Consider the following 19794-nt stretch of genomic DNA (forward strand, 5'->3'; position numbering starts at 1 on the left):
CTCAAAATTTTACGTTACCTATATTTTTTCTGTGAAAACAGTAAATTTATGGAAAAAGGCTATAAAAAATAAATATTAAAATTGTATGCTATCGATAATAAAATTAATCAAATGAAACAAATGATAGTCTGTCGACTAAAAATATCGAACATCTCTAATGTCATCATCTGTTGTCAGCTGTTAACTGTTTACATATGTAAAGACTTAAACGTACTTTTGTTTAACTGAAAATAAATATCAGGAAGTTTGTAGATATTCCAAGAGCGTGAACTTAATTAATTGTTGTGGGTATGTCATCGATAAATAATATAAATTGTTGTATATGGATATTAAGATTTGTATAAAGCTGTGTTTCTATTTTGAAGCAGCAGGTGTTTATTGGATCGCAGTCATCTTGATTGCAAATAATACACAAGCATATACATATGTTTAAGAGAATATGTCAGCAATATTTGCATGTATGATGCATATGTATACATTTCAATTAATTTTTTTTAAATATATGTATTCTTATTCAAAGTGATAAAATGACATTCAGATACCTTTTTTATATTAAGGAATTTAAATTTAATTTCTTGGGTTTGGGTTGCATTGGAGGACGATCATTACCAACAATGCTATTTGCTAAAACAACTTGTGATTTATATTGTAAAAATATGCTCTTATTTGTTCACAGTATATCAAATCATTACTCACTTTCAATTCCGTGTATATGATTACTTGGTGTGCCAGACCATTATGTCTGCAGAAACAGATGCTATCGACAGGGATTGCTTAGTTCGCGTGGCAGTGAGGTAAGCTTAGAATATTGCTTTTTTTGATTTAAAGTTTAATATTAGGATCTTGATTTAAAGGATTCGCCCTCAGAACTCCAGAGAGTTGATTGACATGTGTCGCGTGTGCACTACAGTAACCCCTGGCGAACAACAAATTGTTTTGGGATCTGATAAGGCCTTTACATTTGATTATGTGTATGATGCGGACTCCAATCAGGTAAGTACATAACTAATTGCAACTATCGATGTAATAGTTTCACCATTGCCCTTCTTGCAGTGTGATATATACAGTGAATGTGTAAATCGTTTGGTTGAGGGAACCTTACATGGCTACAATGCCACGGTACTTGCTTATGGGCAAACTGGATCAGGCAAAACATACACAATGGGAACAGGATTTGACCAGGCATCTGGCGATCATCAACTAGGTATAATACCACGAGCAATTCGGCACATATTCGCTGGCATTGATGGAATAAAATCTGCTGATGATAATGACAGTTCGATTACAAAATCTGAATTTAGTGTGGCTGTTCAATTTATTGAGCTATACAACGAAGAGATTATCGATCTCTTAGATCCATTTAATAAGAATTCAACTTTCAAAATTCATGAAAGTGCAAGCGGGCAAATCACGATAGCAGGAGCAACTATAAAACCAATAAATGAACCACAAGATGCTCTCAAGTAAGTTTGCACTGAAGTGTAACAAGTAAGAAAGTTACTGTCGAGTGTTCTCGACTATGAGCTACCGGCTGCCCACTTAGAATAAGCAAACAGTGAGGTAATATTCCGTAAATATCCGCAAAAAACAAAAGGTATCTCGAAGGCCATATTGGGTATATCGTTGAAGTAATATTTTGCAAAACATAGAGGTTAGAGGTTAAAATATACCGAATTTTCTGCCAATGTAGCTAAGATCCCGTTGCAGTGGACGTAAATTGTCATACAACAGTTTTTCCCTAGTAACTATAAGTTGTATCCTATTACAACCAAATTCTTAGGAATCACAAATAATATAATTACGAAAATTCGATTTTTGTCGCTTTTCGGGGGCGAAAAATAGGCGTGGCAATTTTTTTTTTTAAATAAACTTGATCTGCGTGCAAACAATACAAGTGCTGTCGATATTATCGAAAATTATATGTCGAAATTATATCTCTATCTCTTATAGCCTCTGAAATCTAGGTGTTCATACAGACGGACGGACAGGCAAACAGACGGACATGGCTATATCGTTTAGGCTGTTGATGCTTATCAAAAACATATATGTGTATATTATGGGGTCCTGATACTTACATTTTCTGCCATTTCCTTCTACCCTATGGGTATCGGGTATAAAAATGCATCTTCAGTTTACCAAATTTCTATTAGTACTATACTAATATACATATAAGAAGCAAAATTGGTACAGGTATTAAGTCAATTATTATACATATTTATTTTTCAGAAGGTTGCCGTGACCACCAAAAAAAAAAAATTCTTTCCTAAACGGTTAATGTAATCGGAGTCTGAGATCAGAATTCACCAGTTAATAAGACCCTCTCAGTTATTTTAGAAATTGAAAACAAAATTATATTTTATGAAAGAACACTTCAATATTTCCATAGTACCATAAAAACATTGACTGTCTCTATATATATTAAAAAACCTTAAAATAGGGTTTCTAGTACATATTGTATGTTTTTCGTTTTTTTTACCCGTTTTTTTTTATGAATGAAAACATAAAAAAAAATATAGTTGCTTATATTGTGTGGTCATTGAAAGTCTTCACAAAATAACATATCTTAATGAAAGTTTAACTTTTTTAAAATGAATTACAAGATAAATGAAGCTTTTAATAGATGATTGCAAAAATCATAAATAACATTTTTTAGACATTAGAAAGCAATAAAATTTTCTCATGAAAACTGCACTAATACCATTTACTTCGACAATTGTTTTGATTTTTAACTAACATTTGTTTTTTTTTCAGATTGCTTCAGCAAGGTGCTTTAGCACGTACAACCGCATCGACGAAAATGAATGATCTATCTTCTCGCTCTCATGCAGTGTTTACATTATTCGTACGGCGTCAGCACGTTTTGGAGTTGAAAAACAATTTTACTGATAATGAAATTGAGACTTTGACATCCAAATTTCATTTTGTTGATTTAGCAGGCTCAGAACGGTTGAAACGAACATTAGCTACGGGAGAACGGGCACGAGAAGGGATATCAATTAACTGTGGATTGCTTGCTCTTGGGAATTGCATTTCAGCGCTGGGTGATAAGTCAAAGAGAGTTTCCCATGTGCCTTATCGCGATTCAAAATTAACAAGACTCCTACAAGATTCATTAGGAGGTAATAGTCAAACTCTTATGATTGCTTGCATATCGCCAAGTGATCGGGACTTTATGGAAACATTAAACACATTAAAGTATGCCAATCGAGCGCGCAATATTAAAAACAAAGTGCAAGTAAACCAGGATCAAAGTTCTCGAACCATTTCGTTATTGCGCAGAGATATAGCAGCCTTACAAATCGAACTTTTGGAATATAAACAGGTATGACCTTTTGAATGGAAAGCCATTTAAAAAATATCTATTTATTTAAATATTAAATATTTTATTTAGGGAAAACGAGTACTGGACTCTGAAGGAAATTCTTTAATTTCGGACACTTTCTATGAGAATTCTATGCTATTAGCAGATAACAAACGATTGCAGCAGCGACTTAAATCGATGCAAGAGACTATTAATATATTAACAGATAGAAATGCGCAGCTTAAACTGGAAAAACAAACTCATGAATGGTCAAAAGACAAGAACGCAGAATCGGTTGTCACCAATTTGGTTGGAAGTTATTTAAGCGAGATAGAAAAACTGCAAGCAAAAGTAATAGAATCTGAAGATATGTGTCAGCAATTAAAAAAATTTAATTCTTCTGGGAACTCGCCGCGTGGATCTAAAAGTGCTTACGATGGTAGAATTGTACAATTTGATTACCAATAAGTTTTAATTTAAATTTTATTTATTTAGATGCTAATGCTGTTATACACTTAGCCAAGAGGGGCCTCGAAAAGGATCGTGAACTCTTAATGTCACGTTCATTACCTGGTATTCAGAATGAAAATGATCAGCAAGACGATTTAGAGTCTTCCGATAGTGAAAGTGATTCGAATGGTAATTAGCTATCGTGCAAAATAATTGTATTACATTTATTATTCTTTTTTATTTATAGAAATGGAAGAGGACTTAAATGAAATAAATTCAGGAATAGAAATCAACACGAAGTTAATTGAACAACTTGAACTTTCACAGCAGAGAATACAACTTATGCGGCAACAATATGAAGAAAAATTTACAGCTTTGACTTCAAAAATTTTAAATACTCAAAAGGAAAGAGATGAAGTTTTGGCAAGCATGGGTAATTTTATGCTATTGCAATGATTGTTTTTGATTTCTTTTTTTTTTTATTAGTTTTAGGTTAAAACGAAAAATCTATTTAATCTTTCTGCAGGTTCAGGTTCTGCAAACAATCCTAGAGACAATTTAAAATCTGTTAGATTGGAGTATGAACGTAAACTTAACGATATGAATCGGGAATTGAAAAGATTACAACAGACTCAACGGGAATATATTCGACAACAAAAGGAACTTAAAACACAAGAAGTAAAATTAAGGAACCTACGAGCGGAGCTCAATGAATTGAAATGCAGTAAAGTAAGTATTTCCCCTTTATGGACACTTAACTTTTGAACAATGTCAAATTAGTTTTAATTATGACGAAAGCATAATATACAGCAATAGGAATCAATAGACGAGTGGATATAGTATCTACTGTCAATTCCCTTATAAGAATATAGATTATAACCGAGCAAATAGCCAAAATGTGGCATAAAATTTAGTACAAAACCAAACGTCCAATAATCGCTTCACATAAATAGTAATAAATATACAAACATATTAATTCTTTGATTATTTATATTAACTATTGCACACGAAGCCAATTGCATTATAAAATTTATGATTATTTCAGGTTAAATTAATAAAGAAAATATCAGAGCAAACAAGCCGTCATAAGGAGGAAAATTCGAGAAAAACCCGGGAAATTGCTCAATTGCGCAAGGAACAACGACGTCAAACGAATGCAGTACTAACGCTGCAAGCCAAAATGAATGCAAAGGAACAAATTTTAAAAAGAAAATCCGAAGAAGTATCTGCGCTTCGAAAGAGCCAGCGGGGTCTTTCATATCAAAGATCAGGAAAACAGTCGAAAACTAAAATGGATCAAATTCGTTCGCCACGCCATCGTTGGGAAACTCTATCTCGTACTATTCTGCACTCAGCCAGAAACAAACAACTAGTTACTCAGCTAGAAACAGAATTAGAACGCCTCGTTAAGGAAAGGGAAGAATTATCTCATGAGCTAACACGTATGCAAAATACTGAAGTTCTGGAGAGAGGAACCGAATACTCTAATGAAGAGGACAATTTAAAAACAAACATTGGCTATTTACAAGAAAATATTGAACATGTTCAGAAGGCTATTATGGAATTTGAAGATGTTAAGGATCCTGCACACACTGACACAAATAAAATACAGGGTATTTTTGAAAAAATAAACACAATTGAAGAAGCTAAATATCTATTACAAAAATTAGCTGACAACGCTATTTACATGACATGCAATACATCAATGATCGAAAGCCGTATGCAGGAGCATGAAGCTTTACTTAAAGAAGCCCAACATGAAAGTGGCATACAACAACAATTATTACAATATTTTCTGTCAAATAACACCAATGTTCAGATTTCAGATCTGTTTGACTCGTTAAATCTTGATGATAAGCTTAATGTAAACAATTTCTATAGAAGCTATTCGCAAAAGTCGTTAGTCAGCAATGGGACATACGATATTCCACGGACTGAAGCATTAGAATTTCGGTCCCTTACCGATGAACCCTACAACAAGAGTAGATGCTCGTCACCCAACACGCTTGAAACGTAAGGCAATATCAATATATTTTCCTCTTATCTTGATTTTTAAATTTATCAAAAAATCATTGAATGTTTGTTATTTTCCATTTATTTGCATTTTGATTTAATTCTCTATTTTAAATTTTGTGCACTATGTAATTTGCTCTAAAATTAAGAATTTTATGTTTTTCTATCACGCAAGAAAATCTGGAATGATCACAATTCGATTAACAAAAAATGAAACTTATTCAACAATCAACCAATTATTTGAAACAGTGTGCAAGATTAAGGATTTTTAGATGCACACAAAGTTGGTATTTCACATTTTTAATAACATTATTATTATTTTTAAATATTAGCTCTTCCGACAAGAGTCCCAAAGTGCGCGGGCGCACAGCAAGACGACAGGATTTGCTTTTTGGAGATACTGGATTTCCGAAGTAACAACAAATGCACATGAAGCTACATATATGAAATTAAGTAATGCGTATAATTGGAATTGACAATAAATGTGAAAGAGTTTGCTTTGTTAATATTTACAAATAAATAATATTATATTAATTTATGTTCTTATTGTGAAATCTAAGGGAATTCGTAAAACCTTTCCAAAGACTGGTAGCCCCTTGTATCTAAGATATATAGTATAAATTGCCAATCCATATTTTCTTATTATTTAATAGCAAATAAGAGAAAATAATAACGGCTTCACTACATAACCTTCAGTGCTTATTACACTTTATCAATTTTTTAAATTATTTATTGTATTTCAGTAGATTCCGGTTATAGCGACTTTCAAGGGACCGATGATTTTACGTCGTTATACCCGGAAGACGCACTAACCGAAAGGAGGAAAACAAATTTTTTTTTTGCCATGTTTGTAATAGGGTTTTAAGATAAAACAAATTAATTTTTAATTAAAACAAAAAAATGTATACATTTCATTGTTGAGCCATCAATTACCACCACCTTTTCTCTGCTGTGCTTCTTCCACTTACCATTTTGTTTGTATTACAAAAAAATTAAAAAAAGAGACATTAAATCGACTGCTTCTTAAAAATATTTTATTACCTCTTTGTAGTGATTCTGCAGTACTATGATAATAAACATGTAAGAAATCTGCACTCGAATGTGCTTGACTGTAAGATACCCGCAGAAATACTAAAAATATATATATGTATATATTAGGGCGGGTCAATTTTTTTCACAAAAATCGTCCCCCATAATCGGAATCTACGAAGAATTCTAAGAAAATTTCACCATGAAACCATGTGTCTAAAATGAATTCCTAGCTCGCGCAGTGAAGCTTAAAGATTGCACTATGAGGTACATAAGGTATTTCGAGGTATTTAAGGCATTTAATGTATTTAAAAAAAAAAATACGCATTTTCCAATTATGTTGTCAATTATTATGTCAATTCTGATTCATTTTTTTACAACAAATTTTATAATTTTTTTTTTTTTAATTTATTTAACTTATAATTTTTTTTAATTCAACAAAATGAGCCAAACTAGCCATGTACTGAGCCTCACATAAGAAAGTAGGAGCAATGCGTCTGTAGCTTTTTAACGAAGTAAGGTAACATATCGGTCTGAAAATTGAAATATATATTCAAATGCATTTTAAGCAACTAAATAAAAGTCGGCGTGGCAAGATAAAAGGCGGAATTTTAAAAAAAAAAATTGAATTTAAAAATATAATACTGTCAACAGAGCCAGGTGCAAGTCAAAACAAAGGTTTTCCATCCATATCTTTTCAATATTTTCTAAAATCTTTTGTTTGAATTTAATGATTGCTGATATATCATTTGGAACTTTTAGAACTTTCTAGAAATACAACGAGTGTACGAGTACATGAACACAATTTGAGCGAACATCGGTTAGCATTTACATCAATCATGTTTGAGTATGATTGAACTTCGGGTATTGGTATCGTTCATACAAAAATCATGTATGGGCCGATTACTCGTGATTGAAACTTGTTCGTCGGCAATGAGTTGGAAACGAAAAGTTCAATACGTATACCCGAAGCAAACGCATTAAATCAAACAGAGTACTGAATCAGTACTCGAGTATGAGCAAAAATGTCATACTCGTTGCAGCTCTCTGCTCGGCACCATCCGATAATCTACATACATATGTCGAAACTTGTGCAAAGTAATCCGAAATAAATCTAGAAACTTTATTTAAAAAACTCCGAAGATAGCCGTGTCCGTCTCTCCGTATGAATTACTGGATCTCAGGGCATCAGGTATATACTCACTTGTTGGTCTTATTTAATACAAATTTCGCCAAATTACTTATTTTGTCAACGCCCCTATTATACATGAACTCACTATTATGTGAATCAGTTAAATGTTAAATGTGTTGTTTTAAGAACATGTGATCAATATAAATAAAATGTCTTTTCTTGTTATTCTTTATTAGCGTTTAATACCTATGTACATATGTAAATATCGGTTAAAAATTATCACACCCTCAGCCAGTTTACATGTACATTTTAAGAAGAAAACAAAAACTAAACAACTCAATGGTGTTACAAAGGATTCTTTTAAATGTCTATCAACAAAAATATTTTAATAATACAATTTCTGACAAAATGTCGTGACCTAATTTGATTTTTAACAATTTTGAATTGATGCAGAATTTGTATAACTTTTAAAAAATGTCTTTAACTAAAATTATCTAACCCCCGATAAAGATGTTTCCTGTTCACCATTGTCTTGGTGGTGAGATTCAAGCCGTGCATTATTTTGAGGTGCACCTGAAATATGAAGTGGAAATCGGTATATAGATATTTTCATCATTGGAAATATGTAATTAAATATTCATTTACCAATGTAACTTAAAAGCACAGGCAGAAAGATAAGCCCGTGAGTTGCTCCAATTACAACAATTCCAAAGTACATACGGAAATAAAATACTTGAAAAATTTGACTTTTCGCAAAAGCTAACACTAATATTCCTGCAAATTTAGTAAGCGTTATGCCTGAAAATATCGAACTACCCATTTTAGACAAGCTATCAGCTGCTCTAGTTACTTGAGTGAGCTCCTTTGAAAGAGCAAAACTGTGCACAAGATGCGAACAAAACTCAACAGAAATTCCTACAGCCATAACAAGGTTGACCAAGGAAACAGCATTTAAGGAGATATTCCAGTAATACATAAGGCCTCCAAGGTTAACGACTATCATTGTTATAGTGATTATTACAACAAGAGCGGAATGTATATCGAAGCCCATTAAAATAAATGTTACTATAAAAATGGAAAGTATTGAGATGCCCATGCTTTGTAATGTATCTGACCACATGGTTAAATATTGTTCGTAGAACACATAGAATACTGAATAAGGAAATACTTCGACTTGCAATGCCAAGTCCATTGGTAGTCCGTCAGAAATTAGGTTGTGTTGCAACATTTGCGTAATGTTAGCAGATATCTTTCTGGCCGATTCTAAAGCTAAGAAATAGTCGGATGATGTTTTCAATATTGAATGGTATGCCATAAAATATGAAGACTCCACATTAAGAGAGTTGTTATTATAATTATAACGCACTGCCGTACTATACGCAGCATGACCTGCTTTAACACAGATGTCATCAGGATTGTCCTTCAAGAAAAATGGTAGATATTTTCCAAAATCATGCTGACTCGGTCGTTGGAAATGATTTTTGGTTATATTGCATTTCGTACAGGAAGTATCTAAAAAGATGTCAAATTTATGTTTAAGTCAAACTTAAATAATAAGAATTATATTTTAAAAAAATAATTTACCTGTATGCGGACAGAAGCTCCCATTGTCCGAATTATACTTGCAACAAGATGAAGAGAAAGACCAATCAAAATAATCGTCCATCCAACTTGATGCAGGACGAGCAATATAAGTTAAGTTTGACCTTCGGCTGGCCAAATATATCTGTGTTAAAACACTGTCATCATTGCAATATCGTCCAGAGCATACCAAGTTCTGATTGGAACTATTTGCAAAATCAATATCCCCCTTAAGTACAAAATATACGGGGGGACCAATATTAAGGTGTTCATTTAGAGATTGAAAATAATGCAAAACAAAACTATCTTCGGGCATTGCCAGTTCCTGATCAAGACCTATATCAATTTTTGGAACAATAGCTATGCTAACACAGAGCCAGGCAAAAAATATAATCATTATAAACGCCCTCACAGTCTTTTTCATCAGAAATGGAACATAGGCACCTCTAAAAAATTTATATAAAAGACCTTCATTTGTGTACATATTGTCTGATTTCTTACATTTCACAAAACAACATATATCTAGACGATTTTCTTCTTTTCGTTTTATATCTAAAGTGAACAATCCAACAAAACACGTGATTTGCAAAATAAAATCAATTAGTAGAGCTACTCCCGCATACAACGCAAATGCCTTTACCGCTGGCATATCAGATAGACCACCAAGAAAGAAGCAACAGCTTTCACTTATAGATGTCAAAAGCATGCTTGGACCTACGCGACCTAGGACACGTCCTACCTGTTGTTCCGTTGTCTCATTAGTTCTGCGCTGATCTCTTTGATAAGTCTGCACAAGAATAAATATATTATCAACTCCGACGGCCAGCACCAAAAATGGTATTACTTCAACAATAATTAGAGTTGCTGGTAAGCCTATGTATCCAAATACTCCAACAGATGAAGATACGGACGCCAAGACAATAATAACCCCGCCTATACCCAGAGTTATCTTACTATCAATTAGAGATCTTTTAAGCTCTTGGACATGTCCTAGAGATATTGCTATGTAAATGAACATGATAATATATGATACTAAAATGGTTAATACGTCTGACTGCGATTCTCTATTCAATTCATCCTCAATAGATCGCTCGCTCGTGAATGCAATGTCCATTGATTCACTCTTGTTATTCCTAATATAGTTAATCATAAACTCAACAAAGTACTTTTCCCATTCCAATGCTTGAACTAACTGGCTTCTATCATGATGATTTTTAACCAAAAATGTTAAAATTATCGCATCAGCAAGCTCATATTTAGTGCTCCCTGTTAGCTGATCACCAGGTTTTAAGAAGCCGCCTAAAGCAATAGCAGGATCCACGGGTCCACCGTAAGCAGCTAAACACAAGTATGGATTGCTCATGCACTGGTACATTTCATCTAAGTAGGTAACCTGAAAATGTACAAACATGTTTAAGGAATACACAAATTTTGTCAATTCTTACATTATATCCATTATCCTCATCTTGATCATTTAATCTATCTCTATCATCATTAAAATAACCCCATATAGATTGCACAACACAATCAGACGGCATAACAGTACTGTCTTCATCCTTCAGGGGTGCAAAGCATATATTATTTAAGGATGTACCACTTGCGTTGAGATTCTGTATTTGTTCTTGCAAGTCCAAGACGTTAAGAAGAAAATTCTTATCAAAAATTGGACCAAACTTGATTGGTCCATTTGAAGTGTTGTGAATAATATATGGCAAATCCACGGCTTTGATTATAACCTAAAATTACATAGGTTAAGTGATATACACTATGAAATTATATTTTTTTTACTCACTTGTTCTATTCTATAAAAAGGTTCAAACTTTGAATCGAAGAATTCTCTTTCCATTCTCGACTTGGAAGAAGGTGATGCCCAAAGTTTGACAGGATCCGTTGTTATTTGTACAAACGTTATACCATATCCAAGAACTGCTACTACTACCACGCCTCCAAGCAAAGTAATCCACGGATAACTTGCAAAAAAAGTACCCCATCTTGTAAAAAAGTTTTCCAAGAAGAATTCTGTACGTGCACCAAGTTTTTCAAAATATCTTGGTTCCTGTTTATACATTGAATCATCTGTTACTCCATCATTACCAATGTGAAAATCATCATCTAAAAGAATATGTATTTGATTATTATTTACAGTAATAATAATAATTTGCAAACAATTATATAATTAATATACTTTACCATTTATTGAGTCTTTAGTAAATAGAAATGATCCCATTAGGAATACAAGTGATCCTACAGAAAATACCACTGTCATTATAACAGCAAAAGCATCAAATCCGGCAATTTTAAACTGAGGTGGTGTAATCGGCTCATCGGGAGCTAGAGGACATGACAAATCGCAATCTGAACAAGAACATGCAGGAAGTTCGCTCTGAAGAAAAATTGTAACACATTTTAAGCTCTTAACAAGATTACCTTAATTTAATTACTCACATTAATAGCTTTATTGCAAGGAGTTGTTTTAGGATTAAGAGGGGTGAATCCATCCATTGAGGAGTTTGTCGGACTTTGCTTATATGTGATTTGAAAAGGAGCATATACATTAATATGTTTGTCGCCCATAAAAGTAAACCATTTTGTAGGACTGCAACGTGAGGCCGGATATGAACCACACATTAGGTCCAACGCTAATTGACCTGTTTGGGGCACTGATACCTAAAGAATATAAATATATATATTTACATATATTCCATACATATATAAATATGATATTATTTGACGTATTACTTCATTTGAAACACAAAGAACTAACCTGAGAGCACGACTTATAAGTTTTGTTAACATATTCTTCTGTTATGTGTAAATCTAAAGATGTAATGTATGCTACACCTAAAATTACAAATAAGCAAACCGGGAAAATAATTAAACATAAAACATAAATTACAAGACTGGATTTAAAAAGCATACCATTATTAATTTCCGTTGAAACAATTTTTGCAAATTCGGATTGAACTGGAGAGCATGTAAATTCGCAAATATGGCGAACTAAATTTACCATACACGATGGACATCTATCAAGAATAGCAGCTGCTAATTTAACATTATCATTTAATATTTTCATCTAAAATACAAAATGTTTTTGAAATACAAAATATATTTATTTATGATAAAAAACTAGGTAATTCGACAAACTATCAAATACCTGATCAGTGTCACAGCAAAAATTCTTTTCGTTATTTTCAAGTAAAAAACCACATCTTTCTTTTATCAGTTTTAGCCCTTCATCAGACATAGGTTTGGCGGTGCCATTGTAGGGACAATATTGATGATGATTAAGACTATCAGTATTACATACACCATACCATACACAGTCCTGTAAGTTGAATAATTATTAGACTAGTTACATGCACAATTTTACACTTAAAGTAACTCACCTGCTTAGATAATTCAATTAGCGAAAGTAGGACAACTATGAAAATTTTCACTCCAGGTGAAGTACTTTGTAGCACAATCATCTTGTCGTAGATTATAATAACTTATTTACCATATCTGTAAGAATGAATTTAAAAACCAAACTTTATTATATTAACATACATTTCCAGTTTCCTTCGGAATTTAAAGTTTAAACCGATGCTTAATTTAAAAGGCTAGCTGAACATTCACCAAAATCTCGAAAACCAAACTACAAACATGAAAATAAAAAAAAAATTTTGAAAAGTACTTTGTTTATTGTTCTCAGATATATTTTTATTGTAAATGATTAAATTGAAAGAGCGACATTGCATTTGAGTATATTGTAAGCATTGTATGTATATATTATGGTAAGTTGCAAAGAGCAACATAGGGATTCCAACAAAATAATAAATGATTTTAGTACATATTTCTATTTTAAATTTTTTGGTTTAATTGAATTGGTTACACTAAAGAACATAAAATTTGTTTTGGTCTCATTACAAATATTTTAATGGAATTTAAAAATGTTAAAAAAAAGTTGGCATGCTCTGCTCAAAAAATTGTTATTGTTAAGAAACCTAAAATCGAGAGTGCTTGACTGTAAGATACACACCGCCCATTTTGAAAAAAACCAAATTACAATACCGCAAAAATACTAAAACAAGTAAGAAGGCCACTCGAGTGTGCACGACCGTGAGATACCCGCTATATTGCGTATTATTCTCAAAATATACAAAAATACAACAGAAATACTGAAAATATACCAAATGATATATACACAAATACCATAGGCGACACAATATACCAGGTTATCAGCCAAAGCAACCAAGACCCCTAGTAAGTAGGCGTTTGTGCCCATACAAAAGTATTTCTTTAATCGCAACCAAATTTTCAGGAATACTGCTATTGTTATTATTGTATACACCAAAATTGCGATTGTTATTCCTTTTTTTTTTGATTTTGCGGGGGCGGAAGTGTGCGCGGCAAAAATTGTAAACAAACTTGATCTGCGTGCAAACATAATGCTATCGAAAAAATATCATAGCTCTTTCTCTTATAGTCTCTGAGATCCAGTATTTCATACGGACAGACACATACGGACAGACACACGGACGGACATGGCTAGATGGTCTTGGCTATTGATGCTGATCAAGAATATATATACTTTCAAAGGTCGGAGATGCCTCCTTCTACCTGTTACATACATTTCCTGCCGGCAAAAAGTTATAATACCATTCTACCCTATGGGTAGCGGGTATATTAAAGTATGGGTTATTTTCATAGCTCTGGATTGACTCTGTATTTACATATACAGTGGATCACAGCTTATTTCAACCACCACCAACCGACAACTTTGAGTTAGTATACTGGCCAAACTAAAAGAGGTATTAACTTTATTTAAACGCAGGATTATAGCTTAACGTTTTAAAATACAAGATATTTTTTCATTTATCCTCCAATTTTTTGTTTAGTATATAAAATTATTGAAAAACAAAAAAATGCCAAAAAAAAGTACCACAGCTTATTTCAACCAGCTGAAAATAACTAAATATAAATATGTTGAACTGTGTATTTAGAATTTCGTATGACCTCCTTCTTGGTTAATAGCTCATTCCAGACAGTTTGGAATAGATTCCACCAATTTTTTTGTGATATAGGGGCTAATTTTGTCCCATTCTTCCACTAAAGCCGTTTTAAGGTTAGATTTGTTGGAATTGGCTTTTTCCGATGTTCTGGTCCAAAATGGCCCAAAAATTTTTTACAACATTTATGTCAGGTTACTGAGCTGATGGTTTCATGACATGACGACAGCTGCACATTAGCCAATCTTGCCCAATTCCTGCCTTAAGCCTAGGGTCATTGTCTTGGTAGAAGCGGAAATCATCCTTAATGCCCAGTTTATCTGCACTTTGGATCAAATTGACATTCAGAACCTCTAGGTATTGAGTCTAGTCAATGGTCGCGTCAATAAAATTGAGTTTTCCGACTACGGCTGTGGACATACAGGCCCAAACCACGACGCTACCACCGTAATGCGTGACTGTAGGCTTTAAATTTTGTTTTGAAGCCCGGAATTTGATTCTGACCGACATATGGAGCTCCAACCAAGCCAAAATGTTGATTTTGGACTCGTCCACAAATATGATTAATTTCCAAAAGTTTTATCCTTTCCCACATGCTCCTTGACAAATTTCAAAGGAGCCTTTTTATTCGCGCGCCTTATAAACGGTTTCTTGCGCCTTATACTGTCATTAAAGTTACTTTCCCGCAGTACTCTCGAATTGATTCTGGGTGGCACGCCTTACGCAATTCCTCCTCTATAACACTGGCCAATTTTGGTGGCGAAAATTTTGGATTTTCCCGATTTTCCGGACAATATAACACCCGTCGGTCTCATTAAAAAATGCATTGGGTACATTTTTGCCCTTCTCATGCACTATACTTTCGCGAAAAAAACAATGAAATGATTATTTGCACAGTCGAAACACTCAGATGCAGCAATTCATAAATTTTTGGACGGGAAAATCCATCCTTTAAAGGAGCCATGACGTCATTTTCCTTCTCAATTGTGGTTCACGGACCCATTTTGTAAAATACGCGTGTATTTCGAGATCTAAAGCTTAAAATGTCGAAAATTTAACTTCTATGTATTGAAAATACTATACACAAAGCAATAGATCCATAAACACCAGTTATTTTCCTAGGAAACTGATCTTCGCACAGCTGCAAAGTTGCTGGTTGAAATAAGCTGTGGTACTTTTTTTTGGCATTTTTTTGTTTTACAATAATTTTATATACTAAACAAAAAATTGGAGGATAAATGAAAAAATATCTTGTATTTTAAAACGTTAAGCTATAATCCTGCGTTTAAATAAAGTTAATACCTCTTTTAGTTTGGCCAGTATACTAACTCAAAGTTGTCGGTTGGTGGTGGTTGAAATAAGCTGTGATCCACTGTATCTATGGTTTTACGAACTTTTTTCTGTTTTACAATAAATGCATAAATAATAAACATAAATAATAAAATACAAATAAGAAAAAAATACAAGATAGGCTGCTTAAAGATGAATTGACTTCAATAGATTGTAAGAATGTAAAGTTTTGCGAAGAAAAGCCAATACTCAAACAAATTGAGTATAGTATAGACATACACTAAGCAGAAAAAGTCTGCGTACAAACTTAACGCGCAACTTTGATGTTAAATAAAAATAGTTGTATTGAAGATATTGGCTTCATTTTTTTTTTAAATTAACAACATATCTATTATGAAAAATTATAACCAGTCTCCAATTATTTCCATCAGCAACTTTTTTAATTAAAATCAAAAAACAAAAAATACACCTCTTTTCGAATCAGAAAAAGTCTGCGTACAAACTTAAATTAGTTTAAAAAAAAGCCATTTATTAATAAAATATTACAAAAATTAGTACGAGGTAGGATAAATAGGAAGGTTTATTGTGTCAATCAAGCGTTTTGGCATTGATTAAACCAATTTTTGGTGAATTCTGGTGGTATTTCGATCCACTCATCCAAAATTGCTCCCGAGGGAGGAAACCGTCCGTCAAACTGGACCAAAAAGGGAAATCTCAGCGGGAAATTGTCGAATTTGTTTTTAAAACGCATTCTATGATTAAAAAAGTCCAAAAAAAAATTGGAATCAAACCGGCACAGTTCAATCAAAGCCACATTCTGGTAGGCCTCCAAAGCTGACCGATCGAGAAGAGCGGGAGATTTTGATGTCGGTGAGGCGTAATCCTGGGTCAACTGCCGCAAAAATTGGTCAGGACATAAAGAAGAACTATAAGAAGGATTTACATGATAAAACAATCCGAAAAAATTCCGTAAAATTTCCAAAAACTAGGACTTTCATGCCTGTGTTGCGCGGAAGAAGATTCTCATATCACCCGTCAGTAAAGCGAAGCGCTTTGATTTTACAAAAAATACATCCAAGAGCCTTTAGTCTTTTGGAACAAAGTTATTTTCAATTATTGGAGCAATTTGACATAAAAGGGCGAAAATTTGAGTGGCGCAAACCTGGCACAGCCCTTGATGTGCATAACCTTGCGCCAGCAGTTAAGTACGGTGGTGGCAGCGTGAGCAACACAGGCATGAAAGTCCTAGTTTTTGGAAATTTTACGGAATTTTTTCGGATTGTTTTATCATGTAAATCCTTCTTATAGTTCTTCTTTATGTCCTGACCAATTTTTGCGGCAGTTGACCCAGGATTACGCCTCACCGACATCAAAATCTCCCGCTCTTCTCGATCGGTCAGCTTTGGAGGCCTACCAGAATGTGGCTTTGATTGAACTGTGCCGGTTTGATTCCAATTTTTTTGGACTTTTTTAATCATAGAATGCGTTTTAAAAACAAATTCGACAATTTCCCGCTGAGATTTCCCTTTTTGGTCCAGTTTGACGGACGGTTTCCTCCCTCGGGAGCAATTTTGGATGAGTGGATCGAAATACCACCAGAATTCACCAAAAATTGGTTTAATCAATGCCAAAACGCTTGATTGACACAATAAACCTTCCTATTTATCCTACCTCGTACTAATTTTTGTAATATTTTATTAATAAATGGCTTTTTTTTAAACTAATTTAAGTTTGTACGCAGACTTTTTCTGATTCGAAAAGAGGTGTATTTTTTGTTTTTTGATTTTAATTAAAAAAGTTGCTGATGGAAATAATTGGAGACTGGTTATAATTTTTCATAATAGATATGTTGTTAATTTAAAAAAAAAATGAAGCCAATATCTTCAATACAACTATTTTTATTTAACATCAAAGTTGCGCGTTAAGTTTGTACGCAGACTTTTTCTGCTTAGTGTACATAATAGTATAGACATACATACATATGTACATTTATACATACGACCAATCTTGCTAATAATTTGATTTAAAATTGGACCAAAACCCTTCTATCCACTCAAGTTGAAAAAGCGAATACCTTATATAATTTTAAATTTATACAGATAATTGGTTGACAATATCCAAACATAATAGATTATTGTATTATTATTGTATCATTTTGGGTATATCTAAGCGATAAAGGCGTGTTTTCATTTGTTAATAACATACAAAAATAAAACAAAATTGTCAACATAATTAGCGAATATATGACTGTCTAGCACATTTAACTGTAACTTTCACACATGGTTTAATAAATGTTTTCCAGTCTCAACTGTCCAAACTCAATGAAAAATATTTTTTTTTTGGTATAAAACACATTTTGATTTTGAAAACTAATTTTTTATTGATTGTAGTTAGTAAGGTATGGATTGATATAGCACTTAAAATGTTTATTTAAGGCTTTAATGGTAATGAGCTTGTTAACGTATATATTAAGCTTGACTTAAAGAGAAAAATGAATCATATATGGGTTGTAAAATCAAAGACATGATAAGAAATTTTAAGTCATCCTTGCCCTTACCTAATTTATTATTTTTATTTATTATAAGTTACTTTTTGAATATCTTACAGCAATAAAAAAATTTAATTTATTAGAAGGTTGCGTCTATTTTTAAAAAAGTATCAAAAGAATTCCACAAATAACAAGTTTTTAGAGTTGCAAGAATTTTAATTTACCTATAGGAAATATATTTCAGGTTAATTGTTAAAAAAAAAACAGTATAGTTTTTGCGCCGATTTGGAGATGGGTATACGATTTGATAAAAATTTGTAAAATAAGAATTGTACATTTTTAGCCTTGGTTAAACTAATTACAAATGAAATGTATTTCCAACAATTTTTGGCAATTATAAACAAAGTTAATGATGCTTATAGTGGAAAAACAAAGTGAGTCTGTAATTTACTTTTTTTCTAGTGCCGATCATTAAAGTAGGAATATTAAAGCATTGACATTTCGACCTTTCAAGACTTTACTAACGGGAGTACACGTACATACCATTCATTTGACTATTTCATTTTCTTCTATTATTCACTTTCTTTTGAACGAGCAAACGGATTAACCGGTTGTGATGTGACGGCAAGATCAAATGGAACATTGGCTATGGGAAAACCAATCCAAGAATGATTTATAGATTCAGTGATCAGCCATTGAGTGTTATATACATTCATACATATGTGCATCTCTTTGTACCTTTTTATCCCCTTATCAATTTCCATTGGAATAACAATGTGATCATTTATATTTACATATGTACATATGTAAATATATTGCAAGCACAAACGTTCAGAAAAACATTTCTAGTTACAGACTGCTAAATGAGTCATATACATATATAAATATGTTTGCATGTCGATATTTTTGTATATAGCACAACAATGTTATCATTTTAAGCCAAACGACAATCGGATGTCGGTATGAATGTATGTATTATATGTATGTACATACATATACATACGGTTTGTATATCCAAACAAAGGAATAAACAGAAAGATTTGCACTGTGTATTTGTGTTGTGTAGTGTGTAACTATGCACATAATAAGTGTATGAATGTATGCATACATGTACAAACAAAATATAGTAGGCAGGAATAACTACAATACCTACGAGAAGATTTTAAGATTTTTACAATTAGAGTTCACAAATTTAATATTTTATATAGGCACCTAATGGCTTTGAAATAATGCGACTTAAACCTTCTGACTTATTCAACTTGTTGGTTAATTATTTTGCTAGAGATGAAACTTGTATCATGACAGATACTTTTTAGCGTGGCCATAAGTTAATTACGAAAATATACTATATTTAGTAATGAAATATACCAGGCCGGCAATTTGTTGTTGTAATATACTAATGATAAAGAATATTTATAATGCCCTGTTTCCACAGCCAGTCTATATTTTCACATTTCATCGAGTCCCGTTTCGCTGCTTCCACAGCAAAAATTGGAAACGGAAAAATCTTGAGTGTGTCCGC

The 19794-nt window shown here is 32.7% G+C and overlaps 2 protein-coding genes across 6 annotated transcripts; one reads left to right on the forward strand and one right to left on the reverse strand.

The window, feature by feature from the left end:
* The first annotated feature begins 153 nt into the window (after positions 1–153).
* On the forward strand, positions 154–6276 carry LOC133840570 (kinesin-like protein KIF21A). Its single transcript, XM_062272472.1, has 11 exons — positions 154–288; positions 677–794; positions 855–993; positions 1054–1463; positions 2752–3322; positions 3392–3740; positions 3797–3940; positions 3999–4184; positions 4278–4480; positions 4797–5764; positions 6097–6276. The coding sequence occupies exons 2-11, from the start codon at positions 739–741 to the stop codon at positions 6179–6181; spliced, it is 3111 nt and encodes a 1036-aa protein (XP_062128456.1). The 5' UTR covers positions 154–288; positions 677–738; the 3' UTR covers positions 6182–6276.
* Positions 6277–8139: 1863 nt separating this feature from the next.
* On the reverse strand, positions 8140–19566 carry LOC133845537 (NPC intracellular cholesterol transporter 1). 5 transcript variants are annotated; one of them, XM_062280036.1, is made up of 12 exons: positions 19485–19566; positions 12893–13007; positions 12661–12831; positions 12426–12579; positions 12271–12347; positions 11952–12173; positions 11697–11889; positions 11299–11618; positions 10952–11242; positions 9510–10899; positions 8571–9437; positions 8140–8498 (listed from the first exon to the last, which is right to left on the reverse strand). In XM_062280036.1, the coding sequence occupies exons 2-12, from the start codon at positions 12971–12973 to the stop codon at positions 8416–8418; spliced, it is 3849 nt and encodes a 1282-aa protein (XP_062136020.1). In that variant the 5' UTR covers positions 12974–13007; positions 19485–19566; the 3' UTR covers positions 8140–8415. The 5 variants fall into 5 exon arrangements, with proteins under 5 accessions (XP_062136020.1, XP_062136004.1, XP_062136012.1 ...); XM_062280020.1 differs by having other exon boundaries at positions 19426–19560; XM_062280028.1 differs by having other exon boundaries at positions 19422–19557.
* Between the last annotated feature and the right edge of the window lie 228 nt (positions 19567–19794).

Source organism: Drosophila sulfurigaster, chromosome 2L (genome assembly GCF_023558435.1).
Source record: "Drosophila sulfurigaster albostrigata strain 15112-1811.04 chromosome 2L, ASM2355843v2, whole genome shotgun sequence".
Classification (NCBI taxonomy): domain Eukaryota; kingdom Metazoa; phylum Arthropoda; class Insecta; order Diptera; family Drosophilidae; genus Drosophila; species Drosophila sulfurigaster.

Excerpts from the sequence above, each read along its gene's own strand:
- LOC133840570 (XM_062272472.1), top strand. The coding sequence starts at position 739 with ATGTCTGCAGAAACAGATGCTATCGACAGGGATTGCTTAGTTCGCGTG. Across the intron at positions 4,481-4,796 it reads ATGAATTGAAATGCAGTAAA|GTTAAATTAATAAAGAAAAT; the intron begins GTAAGTATTTCC and ends TGATTATTTCAG. Across the intron at positions 5,765-6,096 it reads TCACCCAACACGCTTGAAAC|CTCTTCCGACAAGAGTCCCA; the intron begins GTAAGGCAATAT and ends TTTAAATATTAG.
- LOC133845537 (XM_062280036.1), bottom strand. The coding sequence starts at position 12,973 with ATGATTGTGCTACAAAGTACTTCACCTGGAGTGAAAATTTTCATAGTT. Across the intron at positions 12,580-12,660 it reads TTTGCTGTGACACTGATCAG|ATGAAAATATTAAATGATAA; the intron begins GTATTTGATAGT and ends TTTGTATTTTAG. Across the intron at positions 10,900-10,951 it reads ATGAGGATAATGGATATAAT|GTTACCTACTTAGATGAAAT; the intron begins GTAAGAATTGAC and ends GTACATTTTCAG.